The sequence below is a fragment of the Tupaia chinensis genome, unplaced genomic scaffold (assembly GCF_000334495.1).
Source record: "Tupaia chinensis unplaced genomic scaffold, TupChi_1.0 Scaffold141530_1, whole genome shotgun sequence".
Taxonomy (NCBI): Eukaryota; Metazoa; Chordata; class Mammalia; order Scandentia; family Tupaiidae; genus Tupaia; species Tupaia belangeri.
Genome location: NW_006201391.1, coordinates 418,689 through 442,112, shown reverse-complemented (window position 1 = coordinate 442,112; position 23,424 = coordinate 418,689). Strand labels below are relative to the sequence as shown.

Below are 23,424 nucleotides of genomic sequence, written 5' to 3'. Positions count from 1 at the left end.
GGGGCGCCGGCCGCCGCCCGCCCCAGCCCCGCCCCTGCCCCTGACCACTGCCATGGCGGGCGCCGGGCCGGGGGGCTACGCGGCCGAGTTCGTGCCGCCCCCCGAGTGCCCGGTCTTCGAGCCCAGCTGGGAGGAGTTCACCGACCCGCTGAGCTTCATCGGCCGCATCCGGCCTCTGGCCGAGAAAACTGGCATCTGCAAGATCCGGCCGCCCAAGGTACCGCGTCAGGACGGGGAGAAGGGAGAGCGCTGGCCTCGCCCTGGTTTCTGCTCCTTCCGCCCTTGGGTAACGCTCGCGTCGCCACAGCCGGAGGCGAAGTTTCTGATGTTTTCTTTTGTGGTCTTACGTGGGCAACGTCCGAACGCGAGAAGCTGCTCTCTCTGTGGCCTTTTCCGCCTGGAACTTGGGAACTCATACTTTTTTCTGGATCCCGGGAGAGGGAACAAAGGGCCTTTGGTTGGCCGGTCAGATGTTTTAAGTATATGACATGATACGTGCTGCCTTCGTGGACAGTCCTCTTTGTGGTCCACTAGTAAAAGCTGCCCCTCGTCAGCTGTTTGTCTCCCTAGGCCCTGCCGATGCCTAGTTGATCACGTATTTGCAGGGCTCGTCTCTGGGTTAGGGTTTCTTTAAAGGTAATCGGAGCTCCAGTTGTCCCCCAGGATGGGATCACCGGAGACCTCCGGAGTAATTACTGCTGCAGTGAAAAGTCTTCCCCGGGGGAAGAAAAGGTGCAGCAGCTTCTTTGTTTTTGTTTTCTCTTTTTAATTTTAAGATTCAGGGAGGGTTAGTCAATAATAGAGGTGGAAGGAAACATGGCAATTTCTTGCTCTACGGAAACACGGATAGAAAATTTTAGGATAGCACTTAGTCTAAGTAACTAGGTTTGCCTACTAGGTTAATCATAATCCTTAATCCTTAAGGTAAGGAAAGCAGATGTACTGCCTTGTATGGGGAATTAACGCCCCAAGTCGTTGAGTGTTACTCTCAAGGTCAAAAGGTTTTTTTCCCTTTACTCATTAGACCAGTGTTTCCCACATGATAGTGTTGGACCATCTGCACCAGAGTCACCTGGATGCTTGTTAGAATGTAGATGCCTGGTCCTTACTAAGAGCAGAATACATTTCTGGAACTGGATGTTCTGAAACCTGCTTTTCTAGCAATTATTATCAGATGTTTCTTAATGCATATTTAAACTTTCCAGCCATTGCGTTGGACACTGCTTAAAGACACCTTGTTCTATGTCTCGTCTGGAGTAGAACAGGTGAGATTGCGATTAGAAGGCATTTGCCCTAAGCGCAGCCTACCACAGGGACCTGCGCTACTGAGTTAGGTAAAAGCTTGCCCTGGAGGGAGAAGGAGCAGCTGATATAGCACTTAGAGGGTATTTCATTTGTCTATGAATCCCTAATAGGTAAATAAAGTCCACAAATGAGGCAAGTCTGAGATGAGTAAAATATTTGATGTTTGATCTCGGGCAAGTGCAAAGTAGATTTTGAACCTAGCTCAATTTTTGTGATTCTGAAACATACTTGCTATTCTCACTGTGCTGAATGGATTTAATTACAATTACAGACTCTCTCTTTTTATTTATTTATTTATTTATTTTGAGATTTTTGCTTTAGAACATGTGTGCTCTGCCGGGGCTGGGACTTGAACCATGGCCAGTCATGTGGGAGTCCAGCATCTTAACCATCATGGCACCTGTTGGTCCCAGACTCTCAATTTTAAGGAAAAGGATTAACAGTTACTGTGATGATTTGTATTGCCATCTCTCACTACCTCTTTTAAAAAGTTTTGCTCAAGGGCATATGTACTTACTGGAAAGAAATAGTGGCAGAGGAGAGAGGAGTGGGGGGAAGTAAGAAATGACCCCCACCCCCACCCCTTGCTTCCAGGGGATGCCTATGACACAGTCTCTTCTGCTCCATTTTCCTCTCTGGATTTTGGGCAGGCATGCACATGTGCCAGATGTGTTTTTCAAGTCACCAGGTCTGGGATTTGAAGCCTCCTTTGGTCTTGTGGGATCCAACCACCTTAACCACCATGTCACCAGCTGGCCCCACTTAATTTTTTTTCTATCAGAATGACCTAGTATCGGCAAAACTTTTAAGCACTGAAGTTTTTCCTAAACCATGCATTTCTCTACTACATTGTATTTATTCATTTGAAATTCTGTACAGGGTTCCTTTTGATTAAAATCTTAATTGTTTATTTAAAAATGGTGAAATACCTTCTCTTTGCCATCTTATTGACAATAAATCTTTTTTACAAGTAGAATTTTAAATAATTTTAGAGAGTTTTTTTTTTTTTTTTTTTTTTGCTATAGGACACACGTAGTCGCCAGAGAAACAGAGAGAGGGAAAGTGAGAAATCAACCACTGGAGAGATGGCCATGCTGTAATTTCTTCTGCATTCTCCTCCTGGGATTTTGGGCATGTAAGCATGAGTTTCAAACCTGGGGACCAGGACTCAAACTGTGGTCGGTCATGTGGGAGTCCAAGGACATAACTGCTATGCCAACTGCTGGCCCCACGATAAAAAGAATTGTAAGCTAACCTATTGTCACCGTGATTTGTGGCAACTCAGCCTTTGAATTAAGAGAAAAAATAGTACATTCTTGTTTATATGCCATAGTGTTTTAAAGAAAAATTTTTTATATTTAGGATTGGCAACCTCCATTTGCATGTGAAGTAAAAAGCTTTCGTTTCACTCCGAGAGTCCAGCGTCTGAATGAACTTGAGGTGAGTGTTACAATATCTGATTTTATATATATATGTGTGTGTGTGTGTGTGTATTAGGTACAGGGTAAGTGCACTCACCTGGGGGGGGCGGGGAAGAGAGACAGGAAAGCATGCCCCAAAGGGGATGACCACTTCACTATCCCTTTTCCTCCATTTTCCTCTTGAGATTTTAGGTACACATACACATAGACAGACCAGCATGTTTTTCTGTCTGCCAGGTGGGGATTTGAACTGAATGGTGGGACATGTGGGATCCAGCCAGCAAATCAGTATGCCAGCCAACTAGCCTTCTTTTTGATTCATTCTTTTTTTTTTTTTTCTTTTTTTGGAGAGGTTTTCGCTGTAGGGTGCATGTGCTTGCCAGACAGAGAGAGAGACATAGATAGAGACAGAAAGCGAGAAATCACCCCCCAGGGGGGATGGTCACGCCGCAATCCCTTCTCCATTTTCCTCTCGGGATCTTGGGCATGCACGCACATGCGCCTGGCGTGAGTTTTAAGCCACCGGGTCTGGGACATGAACCTCGGTCGACTATGTGGGAGTCCAGCTACATAGCCATTACGCTAACTGCTGTTTCCCCTTTTGATTCATTCTTTATGTCAGGTCTCTACTCTAGCCAGAGACCGTTGAGAAGCTTATGTACCAGATCTAGACTTTATGTTAATTTGAATTGACTGGAATAGTTACTTGATATGTAGAGGAAGTAATTCGACTTTTAAAAAAAATGTTTTCTTTAGTTTTCTTTATTTTAATTTGACGGGGAGGGGGGGAGGGGAGGGAGAGAGAAAGCGAAAAAGCAAACCTCCAGGTCCAGGACTCAACAACCATGCTCAGCCATGTGGGAGTCTAGTGCCCTTAACCACCATGCCACCTGCTAGCCTGCCCTGGTATGTTTTATATATATATGTGTGTGTGTGTATATATACATATATATATATTTAAGAAAGTTATTTTATTTCTTTATTTTATTTGATCAGAGAGAGACAGAGAGAGGGAAAGCAAGAACGGAAGTGACCAGACACAGGACTCAAACCATAGTCAGCTGTGTGGTAGTCTAGCACCTTAACCACCACACCACCTACTGGCCTCGACCCCTGGTGTGTTTTCTTAAGCTGCTGGATCTAGGATTCAAACTGCATAGTAAGCTGTGTGGGGTCTAGCTGCCTGAACCACTGGCTGGATGAAGCTTTTGACTTTCTTTAGAGAAATAGTACCTGGGGGCTGGCGAGGGCCAGTGGTTAAGGTGCTGGACTCCCACATGGTCCATCGTGGTTCAAATCTCAGACTTGGCAACTTGCTTCCTCACTTTTCCTTCCTGTCTTTGGTCTGATTAAGAAATACTAATAATATTAGTAACAAATAGAATGAAATTTTTAAAAAGTACCTGTATATCTCATATTTATTTATTTTCAACCATAACTTAGTTCCTAGTCTTGATTTCTGCTTTTTAATTCTCTCAGGCAATGACTAGAGTGAGACTGGACTTCTTGGATCAACTAGCAAAATTTTGGGAACTTCAAGGATCCACTTTGAAGATCCCTGTGGTAGAGAGAAAAATCCTGGATCTGTATGCTTTGAGCAAGGTGAGACATGTACTTGGGTTAGAAAATGGACCAGAAGGTTGTGAAATTCAGATAAATGGGGATTTCAGATAAACTTGGTGGAAACCATTGCTTTTCATGTAGGATTTGTTTGGTGATGAAATGCTACACATATGGATAAATGGAAATGATGGATCTCAAAGTACCTTTTAACAGCTCATCAGTTCAAGGCTAGCCTGGATGACATAGCAGTACCCTGTCTCTTTAAAAAAAAAAGTTGTTTTTATTTTATTTTTAGAGAATTTTTGCTATAGAGCATTTGTGCTTGCTGGAGATACAGAGAGACAGAAAGCGAGAAATCACTCCCCAGGGTGTATGGCCATGCTGCAATCGCTTTTCTTCCATTCTTCTCTGAATTTTGGGCATGCATGCACGTGCACCTAGCATGAGTTTTAAGCCACGGGTCTCGGACTCGAACCATGGTCAATTATGTGGGAGTCCAGTGATATAACTGTTATGTCAGAGGCTTTCTGCCTCTCTGTCTCTCTCTTTCTAGTGAGGGCATGCGCCCTATAGCAAAAACCTCTCCGCCAAAAAAAAAATTTCCCTCTTACGGGAGAAGGAGGATCTCATGCTGTTTTTCTCCCTCCACGCCAACCTTCCAGCCAGTGGGAATCGGTGTGTGTTTGCACACCATTATGTATACAGGTTGACTAAGGATTTTAACCCCCATCGTCCGTATGGCCTCAAGCATTGCAGCATGTTACAGTACTGCAGTATCACTTACTACTGTGGTTGGGCCTTATGTACTATTTAGAAATAAAAATTTATTCACATCTAAATTGCATAGTTGGGTCAGTAGGTGGCGCAGTGGTTGGGGCACTGGATTCCCACATGGCTGAACATGTTTGAGTTCTAGACCTGGTGGCTTGCTTTCTCACTTTCCCTTTCTCTCTCTCTCTGGTCAAATTAAAAATAATAATAAATAAAATAAAATAAATAATTCTTAAATATTAAAAAAAAAACATAAATATATTACAAAATTAATTTTGGAAGGTTTCAAGCAAAAAACTAGAGTAATAATCATCAGGTTGCCTGGTCCAGGACTGGAACCACTCAGTTGGCCACGTGGGATCCAGTGACCTTAACCCGTTTGAGGTGTTCTTTAGGGTGACCCTACTGGTCCCAGCACTTTAGGGTGCTAGTGTTACCACTTTACACAGTGGTTGGACCTGTGATACGTTTTAAAAATTAGTGTCAGGTCAGAAATCTTGCACTAAAAATTCTGTTATGTGCAATCCTAAGTTGAAATCCAGCTCCACGTGTTTTTTTTTGAGAGAGAATTTTTTTTTTTTGTTGGTTTTTGTTTTTGTTTTTTTTGCTATAGGGCACATGTGCTTGTCAGAGAGACAAAAAGCGAGAAATCCCCCACCTGGGGGTGGGGGGAGGCGGATAGCCATGCTGTAGTCCTTTCTCCATTCTCATCTCGGGATTTTGGGCACACGTGCACACACACATGTGCATATGCACCTGGTATGAGTTGAAGCCGCTGGGTCTACGACTTAAACTGGTGGTCAGCTATTTGAGAGTCTAGCAGTGAAACCATTACTCCATCTACTGGTTCTTTTTTTTTTTTTTTGGGAGAGGTTTATTTCTACAGGGCACGTGTGCTCGCCACAAAGACAGAGAGATAGAAAGCGAGAAATCACCCCCCCAGGGGGGATGGCCACGCCGCAGTCCCTTCTCCTCCATTCTCCTCTTGGGATCTTGGGCATGCACGCACATGCGCCTGGTGTGAGTTTTTTAAGCAACCAGGTCCGGGATGTGAACCGCGGCCGACTACGTGGGAGTCCAGCGACATAGCCATTACGCTAACTGCTGGTCCCTGAAATTGATAATTTCTATTCAGTGATTTCCCAGTTAAAAGGTAAATTCTAGGGCCCAGCCTCCGAGTGTTGTGGGCACTTACACTCTGGGTTGAGGCCACACAAGAGCTCTGGGTTGGATACCTGTCCCACCCTAAAAAGTTAGGTATGGTGGCATGTGCCTGGAGTCCCAGTTTTGGCAGGCTGAGGCAAGAGGAACTTGACACAGGAGACCTTATCTGTAAAAAAAATCACCCCGTACATGGATGTGCATGCACAGGTGAAATGCTCACACGAGTAAGCAGTAAACACGTTTAATCCGATGACAAGTAAGATTGTGTTTCTGTTTTTCTAGTTTCAGAATCTGAATTCCTAGTTATTCACAATTGGTTTAACTTTTGTTATTCAGATTAACTCCATTTTGAGAAACCCAACTCATTTTTGTTAAAAACAGGAATGCATAGTAAATATTTAGAATAAATAGGACTAGCAGGTCACATGGTGGTTTAGGTTCTAAATCCCACAAAGCTGACTAAAGTTCGAGTCCCGGACCTGGTAACTTGAAAAACACACCAGATACATATGCGTGCGTGCCCATAATCCTCAGAAAGAGTGGAGGGAAAGGGAATATGGGGTAGTCGTTCTTCCTGGTGGGTGATATCGTTCTTTCTTTCTCTGTTTTTCTCTGGCAAGTGCATGTCTCTTTGGCAATAGTCTTTTTCTATGTGTTTTTTTTTTTTTTTTAAATTCTAATTTATTTATTTATTTAAATTGACCAAAGAGGGATAAAGTGAGAGAGGGAGAGATGAGAAAGCAAGTCTCCAGATACAGGACTCAAATTGTGGTTGGCCATGTGGGAGACTTGCACCCTTAACACCATGCAACCTGCTGGCACACACACACACACACAAAGGTTTGGGACCCTTTTCTAAATGGGATCAGACGTATTTTGGATTATTATATTTTTTTTTTTTTGAGTTTTGAATATTTGCATATACATAATAAGATATCTTGGAAATAGGATCTAAGTCCAAACATGAAATTCATTTATGTTTCATGTACCTGTTATACACATAGCTTGAAGGTTTGGTACTTACTATGTTTTATTTAATTTGTTTTCACAATAACTTTATCTTTTTATTTTTTTGAGAGGTTTTTGCCATAGGACGCAGGCAATCGCCAGGCAGACAGAGAGAGACAGAGAGACAGAAAGCAAGAAATCACCCCCCAGGGGGGACGGCCATGCCGCAATCCCTTCTCCATTCTCCTCTTGGGATCTTGGGCACGCGTGCACACGCGCCCGGCGTGTGCTTTAAGCCACTGGGTCTGGGACGCGAACCGCGGTCGACTGCATGGGAGTCCCGCGACATAGCCATTACGCTAACTGCTGGTCCCACAATAACTTTATCTTACTAATTTTTTTTTCTTTTTTTGGAGAGGTTTTTGCTATAGGGCGCTCGCCAGACAGACAGAGAGAGACAGAGAGACAGAAAACGAGAAATCACCCCCCGGGGGGGATGGCCACGCCGCAATCCCTTCTCCATTTTCCTCTTAGGATTCTGGGCACATACACACATGCCCCCGTGTGAGTTTAAGCCATCAGGTCCGGGACTCGAACCGTGGTCGACTATGTGGGAGTCCAGCAACATAGCCTTTACACTAACTGCAGGTTCTATTTTATTAATTTCTTTGAGAGATCTTGCTATAGGGCACATGTGCTCACCAGAGAGACAGAGACAGAGAAAGCATGAAATCACCTGCCGGGGCATGGCCATGCCACAATCCCTTCTCTCCCATTTTCTCTCGGAATTTTGGGCACACATACACGTGCGCCCGGCATGAGTTTCAAGTTACTAGGGCCAAGACTTGAACCGTGGTTGGCTGTGTGGGAGTCCAGCACCTTAACTGCCATATCATCTGCTGGCCCCCACAATAACCTTATAATGAGGATAGGTACTGTTATTTTTTAGTATTTTAATCATAATGAGGAAACTGAATCTGAAATTCTGTAACTTATACAGGATTATCTATTACATGACAACTGGAATTTGAACAATGACACTGGTTTCAGTCATTTTTCTTAGTCCTTTAAATTATAAAATACACATAATGTAAAATTTACTGTTTTTTTTCAAAGTTTTTGCCCTAGAGCATGTGTGCTCACTGGAGAGTGACAGAGAGACAGTGAAAAGGAGGTGAGAAATCACCCCCCCAGGGGGCATGGCAGTACCTCAGTCCATTTTCCATTCTCTTTGTAGGATTCTGGGCACACACGCAAACATGCCAGGTATGATTTTCAAGCTGCTGGGTGCATGAGTCGAACCATGGTTGGACATTGTAGGAGCCCAGCACCTTAACCACCATGCCCCCTACTGGCACTGTAAAATATATTATTTTAATCATTACAAAAATATTTTGTTAAGGACACTGAACTCCCACCTGGCTGACTGCAGTTTGAATCCTGGACCTAGCAGCTTGCTTTCTCACTTTTTTCTCTCTCTCTCTGTCTCTCTCTGGTCAAATTAAAATTAATAAGTAAAGATACAAATAAATAAATAAAGTTAAGTAAAATAATTCTTAAAATTTTTTTTTTGTTTTTTCTAATTGCCAAAGGATGCTTCTGCTCATCAGAGATGACAAGAGGGAGAGAGGCAGAGAGAGACATCTGGGGGTGGGTATGGTTGGAAGTAGAGGGAAGGAGAAAGCTCCTCAGGTGGGTGTAGACATGCTATAATCTCTTCTCTCTCCTGTCTGAATTCTGGGCACGCACATTTGCAAAGCGCATTTTCAAGTTGCTGGGGCTGGAATTTGAACTGTAGGTCCACGTAGGATTCAGTTCCCTTAAACACTATCCTGTAGAGCTGGCCTTAACAAGTTTTCTTTATTTTTTTCTTTTTCTTTTTAAATAGGTTTTTGCCAGATAGAGAGACAGATAATGAGAAGAAAATTGAGAAATCACCATCCAGGGGGTATGGCAATGCCACAATCCCTTCCCATCTATTTTCCTCTTGGGATTTTGAGCACACACACATACACGCCCCTTGCGTGATTTTCAAGCCACTGGATTCAGGACTTGAACCGTGGTCGGCCATGTAGGAGTCCAGCAAAGTAACCACTATACCATCTGCTGGCCCCCTTAATCAGTTTTAAATGTAGCAGTAAGTACAGACATCACCACTATTTTTAGAGTTTCTTTGCACCCCACCCTGTAAACTCTAATATATTTTCTGTCTCTGAGTCTGCAATTCTGGGTGCTTTATTTATAAAAGTGGAATCATACAATATTCATGTTTATGTGTTTGGCATATTTTACATATCTTACTGTTTTCAAGGTTCATACGTGTAGCATGTATCAGAATTTCCTTTTTAAGAGTGAATGATACTCTATTGTTTGTGTAATACCACACTTTATTTATCTGTTGACAGACATTTTGGTTGTTTCTGTTTTTTTTTTTTTCCCCAAGAGGTTTTTGCTATAGGGTGTGTGTGCTCACCAGAAAGACAGAAGAGACAGAGTGACAGAAAAGCAAAAAATAACCCACTGGGGGGATGGCCATGCCGCAATCCCTTCTCCATTCTCCCCTTGGGATCTTAGGCACGCACGCACACACGCCTGGTATGAGTTTAAGTGGGACTCGAACTGTGGTCAGCTACATGGGAGTCCAGCGACATAGCCATCACACCAACTGCTGGTCCCTGTCTCTGTACTTTGACTCTTGTGGATACTGTCGTTGTGTTTGCATGTACCTATCCACTTGAGTCCCTGTTCTCAGTTCTTTCAGTGCCTGACTTGATGTGAGCGTGTAGGCAAGTTAGCAAGTTTATCTCATTACTTTCTACCTTAATATATTCTGTCCCATATACCACTAAATCTACCACAGTCTGATCTTTCCCACCATTCCTTTATAATCTTCCATATAAAACTTCTGTTTTGAAAAACCATAGGCTTTTTTTTAGAACCACCCTATGAATTTATGATTTGCTTGTCATTTTTTAAGTTCCATAAGTTTATTGGTTTATTTTTTATTTAATTGTAGAATTTATCTTAATTTTGTATTATATAATTTATGCTTGTGGTCATGTCTATTTTTGTTTTTTATTCATATTTTTCAAATTGTGAGTCTTTATTGGGTGTATGTGTGTTTAGTTTTCTCACTAATGTACAAATAATTCATTAAATGCTTTTGAATGCTTGGTTTTAAGATAGGTACAATAGGGACCAGCAGTTGACGTAATGGCTATGTCGCTGGACTCCCATGTAGTGGACTGCAGTTTGAGTTCCGGACCTGGTGGCTTAAACTCATGCCAGGTGCGTGTACGTGTGCGCCCAAGATCCCAAGAGGAAAGTGGAGGAGATGGGATTGCAGCATGGCCATCCCCCCGGGGGGTGATTTCTCTCTGTTTCTCTGTCTCTTGTCTTTCTGGCGAGCACACGTGCCCTATAGCAAAAACCTCTCCCCCCAATCAAAGATAGGTACAATAACATTAAGTTTTGGAGTTTAAGACTTCTGAAAGTCATTGACTTTATTCTTTACTTTAAATGTTCAAGTGTCAGTTTGGTCAGATATTTGTTGAAAGGAAACTTGAAATTTAAGTCCAGAGAAATTTTGATATTTAGCAGACAAGATAATAAAGGATGCTTAGGATGCTTAAGTCTACCTCCTTTTCTTTTCAGATTGTTGCCAGCAAAGGAGGTTTTGAAATAGTCACCAAAGAGAAGAAATGGTCTAAAGTCGGTAGCCGCTTAGGATACCTGCCAGGAAAAGGAACCGGGTCTCTTCTGAAGTCACACTATGAAAGAATTCTCTACCCATATGAGCTTTTCCAGTCTGGTGTCAGCCTGATGGTGAGATGCATCATTCTTAGGGTAGATAAATTTGGCTTGCCAAGTATAAGCTCTAGATCGTTCATAACAAGGTAGCAGTACTTGATGCATGGCAAGGTAGAATACATTTCTCTAGACACCAAAATTTGGGGAAGCAAGATGTGTATGAAAGTTTAAAAACCATAGCTATGTTTTGTGGTTTATAAAAGATAATGGAAATGACGAGTGTTTTCTTTTTTTTTAAAGAATTATTTTATTTGACTTTATTTATTTTAATTTGACCAGAGAGGGACAGAGTGAGCAAGAGAGAGAGGGAAAGTGAGAAGGCAAGCTGCCAGGTCGGGGACTTGAACCACGGTTGGCCATGTGGGAGTCCAGTGCCCTTAACCACCATGCCACCTACTGGCTCCGAAGAGTGTTTTCTTATTTATGTAAAATCTTCATGGTGCCAGCATTTGGTATATGTCGTTGGACTCCGCATGGCGGAATATTGTTCAAGTCCCAGACCCAGTGGCTTGAAAATCATTCCAGGTACATGTGTGTGCGTGCCCATGATCCCTGGAGGAGAATGGAGGAGAAGGGATTGTGGTGTGGCCATTCTACCTGTAGGATGACTCACTTTCCTTCTCACTGTCTCTGTCTCTCTCTCTCTCTCTAGTGAGTGCATGTGCCCTATGGCAAAACTGCTTTAAAAAAAAACCCAAAAACTAAATAGATAAATCTTCATGACCTAAGCTATTTGAAAATTTCTCATTTCTTGTATTTTTTTTTTAACAGCCTTTTTGAGGTATGATTCATGTTTCATAGAATTCACCCTTCACAGAGAGTAAGCTTTAATAAATTTATACTTCACGCAGCCGTCTCCACAGTCCCCGTCCACCAGCCCAGAAGGTTCTCTCATGTTCTTTTGCAATTGGTTCCTGTTTCTGCCCCCGAACCCCAAGCAACTCCTTATTTGCTTTTTTGTGTCTATAGTCTTTGGCTTCTCCAGAAATTTTACATACCTTGGATCATGCATGATTTTGTGTCTTTTTTTCACTTAGCCTGTGTTTTCAAGACTCGTTCATTTTATAGCATGTAACAGTACTTCATTCTTTTTGTGGCTGGATAGTATTCCACTGTACGATAGCCCACATTTTCTTTATGTATTTACCACTTGATGGACAGTTGGATTGTTTCCGGTTTATGGCTGTTATGAATAATGCTATAATTATTCATGTACAAATCTTTGTGTGGACATATATTTTCATTTCTCTTGGGTAGATACCTAGGAGTGGAATTGCTGGTTTAATGGTAATCTTCTGTTTAACTTTTTTTTTAAAGAGCGATTTTTGCTACCAGATGCATGCGCTTGCCAGAGAGACAGAAACTGAGAAATCACTCCCTAGAGGTATTGCAATGCCACAATCTGTCCTCCATTCTTTTTTCAGATTCTGGCCATGCAAGCTACATGCACCCTGTGGGGGTATGGGACTTGAACCATGGGCAACTTCATGGACATCCAGCAACATAACCATTATGACATCTGCTGGTTCCAAGTTTATGTTTAACTTTTTAAGAAACTGCCAAATTGAGGGGACAAGCAGTTAGAATAATGGCTATGTCGCTGGACTCCCTCATAGTTGACTGTGGTTCGAGTCCTGGATTTGGTGACTTAAACTCATGCTAGGCACGTGTGCGTGTGTGCCAAAGATTCTGAGAGGAGAATGGAGGAGGAGTTGCAGCGTGGCCATGCCCCTGGGGGTGATTTCTCACTTTTTGTCTCTCTGTCTCTGCCTTTCTGGTGAGAGTGCACATGCCCTTTAGCAAAAACCTCTCAAAAACAAAACAAAACAAAACTGCCAAATTGTTCTCCAAAGTGGCTGAATCATTTTACATTCCTACCAGTAATATAGAGGCTTCTAGTTTCTCCATTACCAACACTTAATACTGTCAGTTAATATTTTATTTTGTTTTGTTTAATTTAATTTTTTTGGAGAGGTTTTTGCTATAGGGCATGTGCACTCACTAGAAAGAGAGAGACAAGAGAGGCAGAAAGCAAGAAATCATCCCCCAGGGGGGATGGCCACACCGCAATCCCTTCTTCTCTCTTCTCCTCTCGAGATCTTAGGCATGCACACACACGTGCATGGCATAAGTTTAAGCCACCAGGTCTGGGACTCAAACTGCGGTCGACTACATGGGAGATCAGCAACATAGCCATTATGCCAACTGCTGGTTCTGTCAGTTAATATTTTTTAAATCATAGTCATTCTTTTTTTCTTTTTAAAATTTTATTTATTTTTTAATTTGTCCAGAGAGAGTCATGGAAAGAGAGGGGGAAAGTGAGAAAGCAACCCACCAGGTCTGGTACTCAGACTGGCCGGCCCTGTGGGAGTCCAGCATCTCAACCACCATGCTACTTGCTGGCCCAATTGTAGTCATTCCAATAGGTGCTTAATGGTTTCTCATTATGGTTTTAGTTTGCATTTCCCTAATGATTATTTTATTATTTTTAAAAATTATTTAATTGTCAGGGACCAGCAGGTGGCATGGTGGTTAAGGCCCTGGATACTCCCACATAGCCAACCGGGGTTTGAGTCCTGAATCTGGTGGCTTGCTTTCTCACTTTCTCTCTCACTCTCACCCTCTGTTTCTCTCTGGTCAAACTAAAAAAAAAAATGAATGAATAAAATAAAAATAAAATAAATAATTATTAAAAAAATATTCAATTGTATTTATTCATTCACTTATTTTAAGTTGTCCAGATAGACAGAGAGAGAGAGGGAAATTGACAAAGCAAGCCACCAGGTCTGGGACTTGAACCGTGGTTAGCCATATGGGAGTCCAGCGCCTTAACCACCACGCCATCTGCTGGCTCTTCCCTAATGATTATTGATGGATATCTTTTGTGTTCATATTAGTCATTTATATATCTTTGATGAAATGTCTATTCAAGCCTCTTTTTACAGTTGGGTTGTTTTTGCCTTATGCTTGTAAGAGTTCTTCTGGACACAAGTCCTTTATCAGATACATAATTTATAGATATTTTCTCCTAGTTGGTGGTTTGTCTTTTGATTTTTATTATGTTATCTATTTGAAGAATTAATTGATTTCTTCTCTCTTTTTATGGGTTGTGCTTTTGCTGTTGTAGTTAAGAAATCTTTACCTAACCTGATGTCACAAAGATATTCTTTGTTTTCATTCGGAAGTTTTATAGTTTACCTTTTTTTTTAAGAGGTTTTGCCATAGTGTGGCATGTGCTCACTGGGGAGAGAGACAGAGACAGTGGGAGGGAAAGTGAGAAATCACCCCATGTGGGAATGGCTGCACCTTCTCTTCCATTCTTCTCCCAGGAACTTAGGCACATATTCACATGTGCCCAGTGTGATTTTCAAGCCACTTGGAATGGGACTCGAACAGTGGTTAATCATGGAGGAGTCCAGCAGTGCAGCCGTTATGCCATCTGCTGGCCCTTCTAGTTTCAACCTTTATATAGAGGTCTATGATGCATTTTGAGCAATTTTTCTTTGCACGTAAGTTCTGAGCATATTATTTTATGTATATGTGTGGAGGAGGTATATGAATATTCATTTCTGCCAGAACTATTTAAGACAGTCCTTTTTGCATTGACTCACTTTGTTGACCGTAGATTTTGGGTTTATTCCTGGACTCTGTCTCATCCTATTGGTCTTACCCTAACACCATTACTACACTGTCTTGTGCTGTGGCTGTATGGTGAGTTTCGATAGCCAGTAGTGTAAGTCCTTTTCCTTTTAAAATGTCCAAATTTACACTTCCACATAAGTTTTAGGATCAACTTTCAATTTATATTTTGGAAAAAAGAACCTGCTGGGATCTTCATAGGGATTTCCAGTCTGCAAACTGCCCTCTATTCATGTGGTTTAGGAGTTTTCTGGAATTTATTATTTTTTCACTGATTTTTGCGTCTTATTTCTGATCAGCGAATCTGCTTTCTGTGCTCTGATCTTTTAGGGTGTACAAATGCCTAATTTAGATCTTAAGGAAAAGGTGGAGCCCAAGGTTCCCAGCACTGATATTCACACTTCCCCAGAGCCAGGCACGAGAATGAACATTCTGCCGAAGAGAACAAGACGTGTCAAATCTCAGGTATTACATATCTGTGATCATTTTTTTTTTTTAATTGACAGTGCATGTGTACAAGGGGAGAGAGAGAGGTGCACCTTCCACAGGGCTCAGCCATATCCCAGTTCCTTCCCCAGCCCTCCAGCCCACCAGGATCCTGGGTACACACACGTGACTAGTGTGTTTTCAGGCCAATCTGGCTGGAGACTCAAAACTGTGGCTGACACATGCCTTCCAGCTTCATAGTCCAGTATACGATATGTATACACCTGTGCTGTAGAGTCTGCTCCCAGGCCTGCTGTTTTTTTAAAAGAATTATTTATTTAATTCCATTGGTGATTATTATTTTTAATTTGACCAGAGAGAGAGAGACAGAGAAAATGAGAAAGCAAGCTGCCAGGTCTGGGACTCGAACTGTGATTGGCCGTGTGTGAGAGTCCAGCACATACACAGAAATTTTTTTGCTATAGGGCACATGTGCTCGCCTGAGAGATAGAGACAGAGATAGAAAGCAAGAAATCACCCCCTGGGGGGATGGCCACACCACAATCCCTTTTTCATTTTTCTCTTGGGAATTTGGGCACACATGCACACACACTTGGCATGAATTTTAAGCTTCTGGATCTGGGACTCGAACCATGGTCAACTACGTGGGAGTCCAGGGACATAGCCTTTATGCCATCTGCTGGTCCCAGTAGTGCCAGTTTTAATGCCAGTTTTATAGACACAAATTGTAATGCATTTTATTTTCATGATTAGAAGTGGGAAGAATAGGAAAAGGTGGTTTTATTTTTACTCACTATTCCTTTAAAAGCCAGAGTGTACTGCTTATTAGCCATAGCACTGGTATACTAAATTCAATGTGCCTGAAACATAACTTACTGCCACCTTTTTACTTTTTACCGATCTGTTTCTTTTCTTTTCTTTTTTTGGAGAGGTTTTTGCTATAGGGCGCGTGCACTCGCCAGACAGACAGAGAGAGAGAAAGTAAGAAATCACCCCCTGGGGGGATGGCCATGCCGCAGTCCCTTCTCTAGTCTCCTCTCTGGATCTTGGGCACGCACGCACACGCGCCTGGCGTGAGTTTTAAGCCACTGGGTCCGGGATGCGAACCGCAGTTGACTATGTGGGAGTCCAGCGACATAGCCATTATGCTGACTGCTGGTCCCAGATCTGTTTATTTTCTTATTTAAAGTTTTTGCTGAGGGCACATGCCCTGACCAGTGAGAGGGACTGTGAGGAACTCCGGCCCCAGCCAGGGAGGTGGCCCTGCTGCGCGCTCTTCCCATTCTCTTGCGATTTGGGGCATGTACATTCATGTGTCTAGTGTGATTTTCAAGCTGCCAGGTCCAGGACTCGACCCCCAGAGTTGGCTATGAGGTATCCAGTGCCTTAACTACTACACTGTTGACCCAATTTTTAATTTTTTAATTGCCCGAGGGCATGTTCTCTAAGGGAGGAGAAACTACCCACCAATGGGGCATGGTTACTCCACAGTCCCTTCTCCATTTCTCTCTTTCTCTGGGATTTTAGGTACAAATACCTGGTGTGTTTTTCAGGCCACTGAGACTGAGATTTGAATTGTGGAATTCAGTTTTCTTCACTATGTTGTGGGGCCAACCCAAACTATATTTTTGGTTTTTCACCAATTTTTTCCTTTTATTTCCAGAGGATGCTTCACTAGAAAGGAGGGGGGAAGAGACAAAGAGGGGAAGAAATAGAGAGAGAGAGAGCCCGGCAATAGGGCATGGTCATGTTGCAATTAGGATTTGGGGGTGTTTCTTAAGATGCTGACGCTGGGATTTGAGCCATGGCCAGATGCGTGGAATCCAAATGCCTTAACCACTGAGCTATTGTCTGGCCACTTATTACCACCTTTTTTAAAAAAGAAGTTTAGCCTAGGGACCTGCAGATAGTATAAAGGTTACATTGTTGGGCTCCCACATATTTGACCGTGGTTCAAGTCCTGGACCTAGCAGCTTGAAACTTAGGCTGGGTGCGTGCACAAAATCCCAAGAGGAGAAGGGTGGTGGGCGGCATGGCCATCCACCTCCGGGGATGATTCCTCATTTCTGTCTCTGACTCTCTGTCCAGCACTTATGACCTATGGCAAAAATCTCTCTCTTTTTTTTTGGAGAGGTTTTTGCTATAGGGCCCGTGTGCTCGCCAGACAGAGAGAGACAGAGACAGAAAGCGAGAAATCACCCCCTAGGGGGGATGGTCATGCCACAATCCCTTCTTCTCCATCCTCTTGAGATCTTGGGCACACACACACATATGCACCTGGCATGAGTTTAAGCCACCGGGTCTGGGATGTAAACTGCGGTAGACTACCTGGGAGTCCAGCGACATAGCCATTATGCTAACTGCTGGTCCTGCAAAAATCTGTTTTATTTATTTAAAAAAATTTTTTTTCCTTCTCTTTTTGGAGAGGTTTTTGCTATAGGGCGCGTACACTCTCCAGACAGATAGAGACAGACAGAGAGATAGAAAGCGAGAAATCATCCCCCAGAGGGGATGGCCATGCTGCAATCCCTTCTCCTCCATTCTCCTCTCGGGATCTTGGGCACGCACGCACACATGCCCGGCATGAGGTTAAGCCACCGGGTCCGGGACTCGAACCGCCGTCGACTACGTGGGAGTCCAGCGACATAGCCGTTACGCTAACTGCTGGTCCCAAGCAAAAATCTGTTTTAAGAAGAGTTTTTTGCCTTAGGGTGTGTGTGCTCCCTGGGAAGAGAGAGAGACAGTGACAGAGATTTCATCAGAAATCATCACCACCCTCCCCCCAAAGATGGCTCTCCCATGGGAGATGGCCACACCACAGTCCCTTCTTCTTTGTCCACACAGGATCTTAGGCATGTATACACACATGCCTGATATGATTTTCAAGTCACCGTGTCCCGGGCTTGAACCATAGTTGGCCATGTGGGAGTCCAGTGTCGTTACCCAGCACGTCCAGAATTATTTATTCCGTCTCTCCAGTGAGCGCATGTGCCTTATAGCAGAATCTCTCAAAAATTTATTTATTTATTATTATAAGTATTTTAAAATTTGCTATGGTGTATGTGTGCTTACCAGAGAGAGACAGAGAAAGAGAAAGAAGGGGGAAAGAGAAAGCAAACGTAGGTCCAGGATTCGAATTGGGATCAGCCATGTGGGAGTCTAGCACCTCAACCTCCACGCCACCTACTGGCGCCTACTCAGCAGTTTGTAACATTCATTGATATCCTTGACTGAATTAGTCATCGGTGGTTGCAAAGTGATAATTTTCTAGTTTCATCATTTCTTCTACATTAGCTGACTTTTTCCTCTAAAGATGAGCTTTCCTTTCCTACGTTTTGTATTGAGATAACATCCTCCACATATTTAAGTGTGTGGTCTGCATTAACATACGCTCTTTCAGGCCACGATAGACACCCTCTCCCCCCTTACTCTTTTAGTTCCACTGTGAACCATGAGTGTTTTCTCAGTGCACTATCTTACAATCCGTTACCACCTTTATTCTTTTTTAAAAAATTTTTATTTATTCATTCATTTATTTTCAATTTGACCAGAGAGAGACACACAGAGAAAGAGAGAGAGGGAAAGTGAGAAAGGAAGCCACCAGGTCCAGGACTCAAACCCTGGTCAGCCATGTGGGAGTGTTCAGCTCCTTCACCACACCACATGCCCATCCCCCTTTGTTCTTTTTAAAATCATCTAATTCTGAATTTGGCTAATGGGAGTCCCTTTAGGCTAGTTCATGTTTTCGGTTAACATGTCTCCATTAGTGTTTGAGCACTTACTATTTGGCACAGAAAAGCTGCTTTCCTTCTTGCCCTGCCTTAGACTTGTAATTAAATATTCCTCCAAGGGATTCTGGTTTATTTTATTTGGAACTGATAAATAGAAGCCATGGTCTGAATACAAGTGTGCCTGTTCCTACTAGACTATCTTTGCTTTTGGCCCCTTCTAATTGACAGGGATAGAAAAGAAATGTTTAAAAATGATGACTTGGGACCAGCAGTTAGTGTAATGGCTGTGTTGCTGGATTCCCACGTAGTCGACTGCGGTTTGAGTCCCGGACCCGGAGGCTTAGACTTACACCGGGCACGTGTGCGTGTGTGCCCAAGATCCCGAGAGGAGAATGGAGGAGAAGGGATTGCGGCGTGGCCATCCCCTCTGGGGGGGGTGACTTCTCACTTTCTGTCTCTCTGCCTGTCTCTGTCTGTCTGGCGAGTGCACGCACCCTAAAGCAAAAAAAAATGATGACTTCAGGGACCAGCAGATGGCGGAACGGTTACGTTGCTAGACTCCCGTGTAGTTGGCTGTGGTTCACATCTTGGACCCAGTGACTTAAAACTCCCTCAACTGTGCGTGTGTGCCCAGGATCCCAAGAGGAAGATGGAGGAGAAGGAACTGCAGCTTGGCCATCCCCCCAGAGGGTGATTTATTTCTTTCTGTCTCACTGTCTGTCTCTGGCGAGTACATGTGCCCTATAGCATAAATCTCTCAGAAAGAAAAATTATGATTTCATATTTTGAGTTCATTCATATTGATAGTTCTAGTTCTAACCTAGTAGCACAAAGTTCTTTTGGTTTATATTATAGTCTTTTCCTAATGTTTTGAGTTGGGAATTTACTTCCTTAATTTTTTCCTTTTTAATTTTCTTTCTTTTGTGATAATAGAGGGGAGGAGGTAAAGAAAGATATATATATATATATATATACACACACAGTTTTTTATTTATTAAAAAAATCTTTTCAAAAAACTATTTAATTTTTTTATTTTTTTAATTTGTTGTAGAACTTGTGTGCTCATCAAAGAGATAGAGACAGGGAGAGGGAGAGAGTGAAAAAGCAAGCCTCAAAGTCTGGGACCCGAATTGCAGTTGACCTTGTGAGAGTCCAGTGCCTTAATACTATACCCCCTGCTGACCCAAGAGATAGGTATTTCTGACAGGGTCTTGCTGGGTCACCATTCTCCTGCCCCAACCTTGAATTAGGTAGGCTTCGCATCTGTGTCTGTTCCTGAGTGTTTAGGCTGTCCCAGGAACAAAACCCATGCCTCTCCTATAGCTTCCAGCCTCCCAGATGGTCAGTGTACCACTGTGGCTGGGCCTGGTGTGTGTGTGTGCTCTCTGGTGAGTGGGAGGTGGGAGATGGAGGGTAGAATTATAGTGAGAAAGCACTGCTCAGGGAGCATGGCCATGCCACAGTCCCTTCTCCATTCTCTTGGGATTTGGGGCTCGCAGTTATACACGCCTACACCTGGTGTGTTTTTCGAGCTCCCAGGTCTAGGACTCAAACTTATAAGTCGGCCCTGTAGCGTTCACCCACTTTAACCACTATGGCATTTACCGACCCAGTTCCTTCATTTTTTTTGATGTGTTTAAAACTATAAAATTTTGGGGCCAGCAGGTGGTATGATGGTTGGGGCGCTGGACTCCTACCTAGCTGATTACGGTTCAAGTTCCAGACCTGTTGACTTGCTTATTCCCACCCCTGTCCGTCTTTGGCGCTGAAGCAAATTCAAAAATAATATTAATAGGGGTCAGCAGTTAGCATAATGGCTATATCACTGAACTCCCATGTAGTCGACTGTGGTTCGAGTCCCGGACCTGGTGGCTTAAACTTATGCCAGATGTGTATGGGTGTGTGCCCAAGATCCTGAGAGGAGAATGGAGGAGAAGGGATTGCGGCGTGGCCATCCCCTCTGGGGGGGGTGACTTCTCACTTTCTGTCTCTCTGTCTGTCTCTGTCTTTCTGGCGAGCGCACACGCCCCTATAGCAAAAACCTCTCCAGAACAACAAAAAGAATGTGGAGCACTGTGGTTGTCATTGGACTAATCATAGAGGTTGGTTGCTAACGCATAATAACCAGGTCAGTCTACAGAAGTTGAGAGCAGTTGTGAAATGCCATGTTGGTTGGTTTTATTTTTTGCCTTTTAGACAGGGTCTTCCTATGTTGCAATCCTACCTTGGATTCCTGAGAAACTAGGCACACAGGCTCACACTCTCCAGCTTTTTCAGACAGGGTCTCATTATGCTGGTCACGAACTCAGGACCCTCCTCCCTTAACTTTTAAGTAGTGGACTTGGGGCTATAGGCACATATACCACCATGCCTAGCTTTTAGGTTGGGCCAGGAATTGAACCCATTCAGCCTCAGCCTGCCAAATAGCAGTTTTAACCATTGTGGCTGCTGTGGCTGGGCCTAGTTTTGTCCTTGTATGATATTTTACTATCTGGGTATTATATAGCATTTTTTGCCATGGACTTAGAAAGTAGTCTGTGTTTTGTTCTGATTTGTTTTATTCTTACTGTTTGTTTCGTTGACACATTTAAAATACATTGTCTCTATTTACTTTGCCTGTATTCAGAGATCATGGTTCACCTCAGCTTAGGATTTAACCTTGAGAGCCAGCAGATGCACTGGTGGTTAAGGTGGATTCCCACATGGCCAACTGTGGTTTACGTCCCAGACACCGTGGGTTGAAAATCACACCTGGCACGTGTGTGTGCCCAGAATCCCAAGAAGAGAACGGAGGAGAAGGGATCATGGTGTGGTTGTCTACCCTGAGGGGTGATTTCTCACTTTCCCTTTCTCTCTCTACTCTTGGGCAAGCACACATGTCCTGTGTGCTTAAAAAAGGTGTAACACTGACCTTTGTCACCTTCAAAGAGAAGAATTCCAGACGACAGTAGCTTAAACATTAGCAGATTTTATGTAAAGCCACATTTTCAAATAAGGTCTTCATCCATAGTCAGCTCTAGGACCAGTATGGCACCTTCACATCGTCACTGAGCACGCAGGCTCTTCCCATTCTTCTGCCCTGCTTTCTTTAGAGTGTGGGTAATAAATCCCTGCCTTTTAAAAACGATTATTTATCTTAATTATTGTTGTTACTTAAAAATTTGGTATAGGGGCACGCATGCTCACCAGAGAAAAAGGGAAAGTGAGAAAGCAAGCCATCAGGTCTGACTTTGAACCATTGTCAGCCATGTGAGAGTCGGAGTCCAATGTCACCATGCCACCTCCTGGCCCTGATAAATCCAAATCCCCTTTTAATTGTCGTGTGACTGGCTGCTGCGGAGTCTAGCATCTTATTTTCACCAGACTGAGTTCCTTAGCAGGGAGGAGGGAGTTTGGGGGAAACAATTCACCTTTTACTCTGTCTGTATTCATAACAGAGCACATGTGTGCCTACACAGGGACGGCAGAGTGAGGGACGAACACTGCCTGCCGTCTGTAGATGCCACTGTCCCTCCCTCCAGCCCTCCAGCCCGTCCAGTCTTGAGCACTGGTGCACGTGTTCCGGGCATGTTCTCAGCCAACTGGGCTGAGGGTTGGTTGGATCTGGCCTCTCTGGAGCAGCACATAGCTGCTGTGCTATGGAGTAACCGAAGACTTACTTCCTAATAAGCTTTCCCCTTTTTTTTCAATAATTATTTTATTTAACTTTATTTGCTTATTTATGTTTTAATTTGACCAGAGGGGGACAGAGAGAGAGAGAGAGACAGAGAGAAGGTCAGAAAGCAAGCCGCCAGGTTCAGAACTCGAACCAGGGTTGGCCACATGGGAATTCAGCGCCCTTAACCACCATGCCGCGTGCTGCCCCACCCATTTTTAAAGAGACATTTTTCTTATAGGGCACATTGGCTCACCAGAGAGACAGAAAGTAAGAAATTACCCCCAGGGTGGTGACCACACTGCAATCCCGTCTCTAGTCTCTTCTCTTGGGATTTTGGGAACTCACGCACATACATACCTGATATGAGTTTCAAGCTGCTGGGTCTGGGACTTAAACTGCAGTTGACCATGTGGGAATTTAGCAACACAACCACTACACCATCTGCTGGTCCCTAAGCTTTCCCTAGTATTTATTTATTTATTTTTTGGAGAGGTTTTTGCTATAGGGAGCGTGCACTTGCAAGAAAGACAGAAACAGAGAGACAGAAAGCGAGAAATGACCCCTCAGGGGGGACAGCCACGCCGCAGTCCCTTCTCCATTCTCCTCTTGGGATCTTGGGCACACACATGCACACGCCCAGTGTGAGTTTAAGCCACCGGGTCTGGGACTCAAACCATGATTGACTATGTGGGAGTCCAGCTACATAGCCATTATGCCAACTGCTGGTCCTGCTTTCCCTTTTATTAGAAGATGAAAGGCCAGTTTGTGGCATAGTGACTAAGGTGGCTGGATCCTATAGTCCAAGTGTGCAGTTCAAGTCCCAGACCTGGAGGCTTGAGAACCATGCTGAGCACACTTCAGTACTTGCCCAAAATCCTGGAAGGAGAGAGTGGAGCAGGAATTGTGGCAAAGCCAGTCTCCCATGGGGTTTCCCCACCCCACCCCACCCCACCCCACCCCGGAACAC

The 23,424-nt window shown here is 43.5% G+C and overlaps 1 protein-coding gene across 1 annotated transcript in view; it reads left to right on the top strand.

Annotated features, from left to right (window-relative positions):
* Window positions 1-12: 12 nt before the first annotated feature.
* The window catches only part of KDM5A (lysine demethylase 5A), a 105,083-nt gene continuing 81,671 nt past the window's right edge, over window positions 13-23,424 (top strand). Inside the window, 5 exon segments of the mRNA XM_006163218.3 lie at window positions 13-217; window positions 2,668-2,745; window positions 4,206-4,328; window positions 10,827-10,997; window positions 14,952-15,086. Of these exon segments, the coding sequence (XP_006163280.1) occupies window positions 53-217; window positions 2,668-2,745; window positions 4,206-4,328; window positions 10,827-10,997; window positions 14,952-15,086 (672 nt within the window). The 5' untranslated portion in view covers window positions 13-52.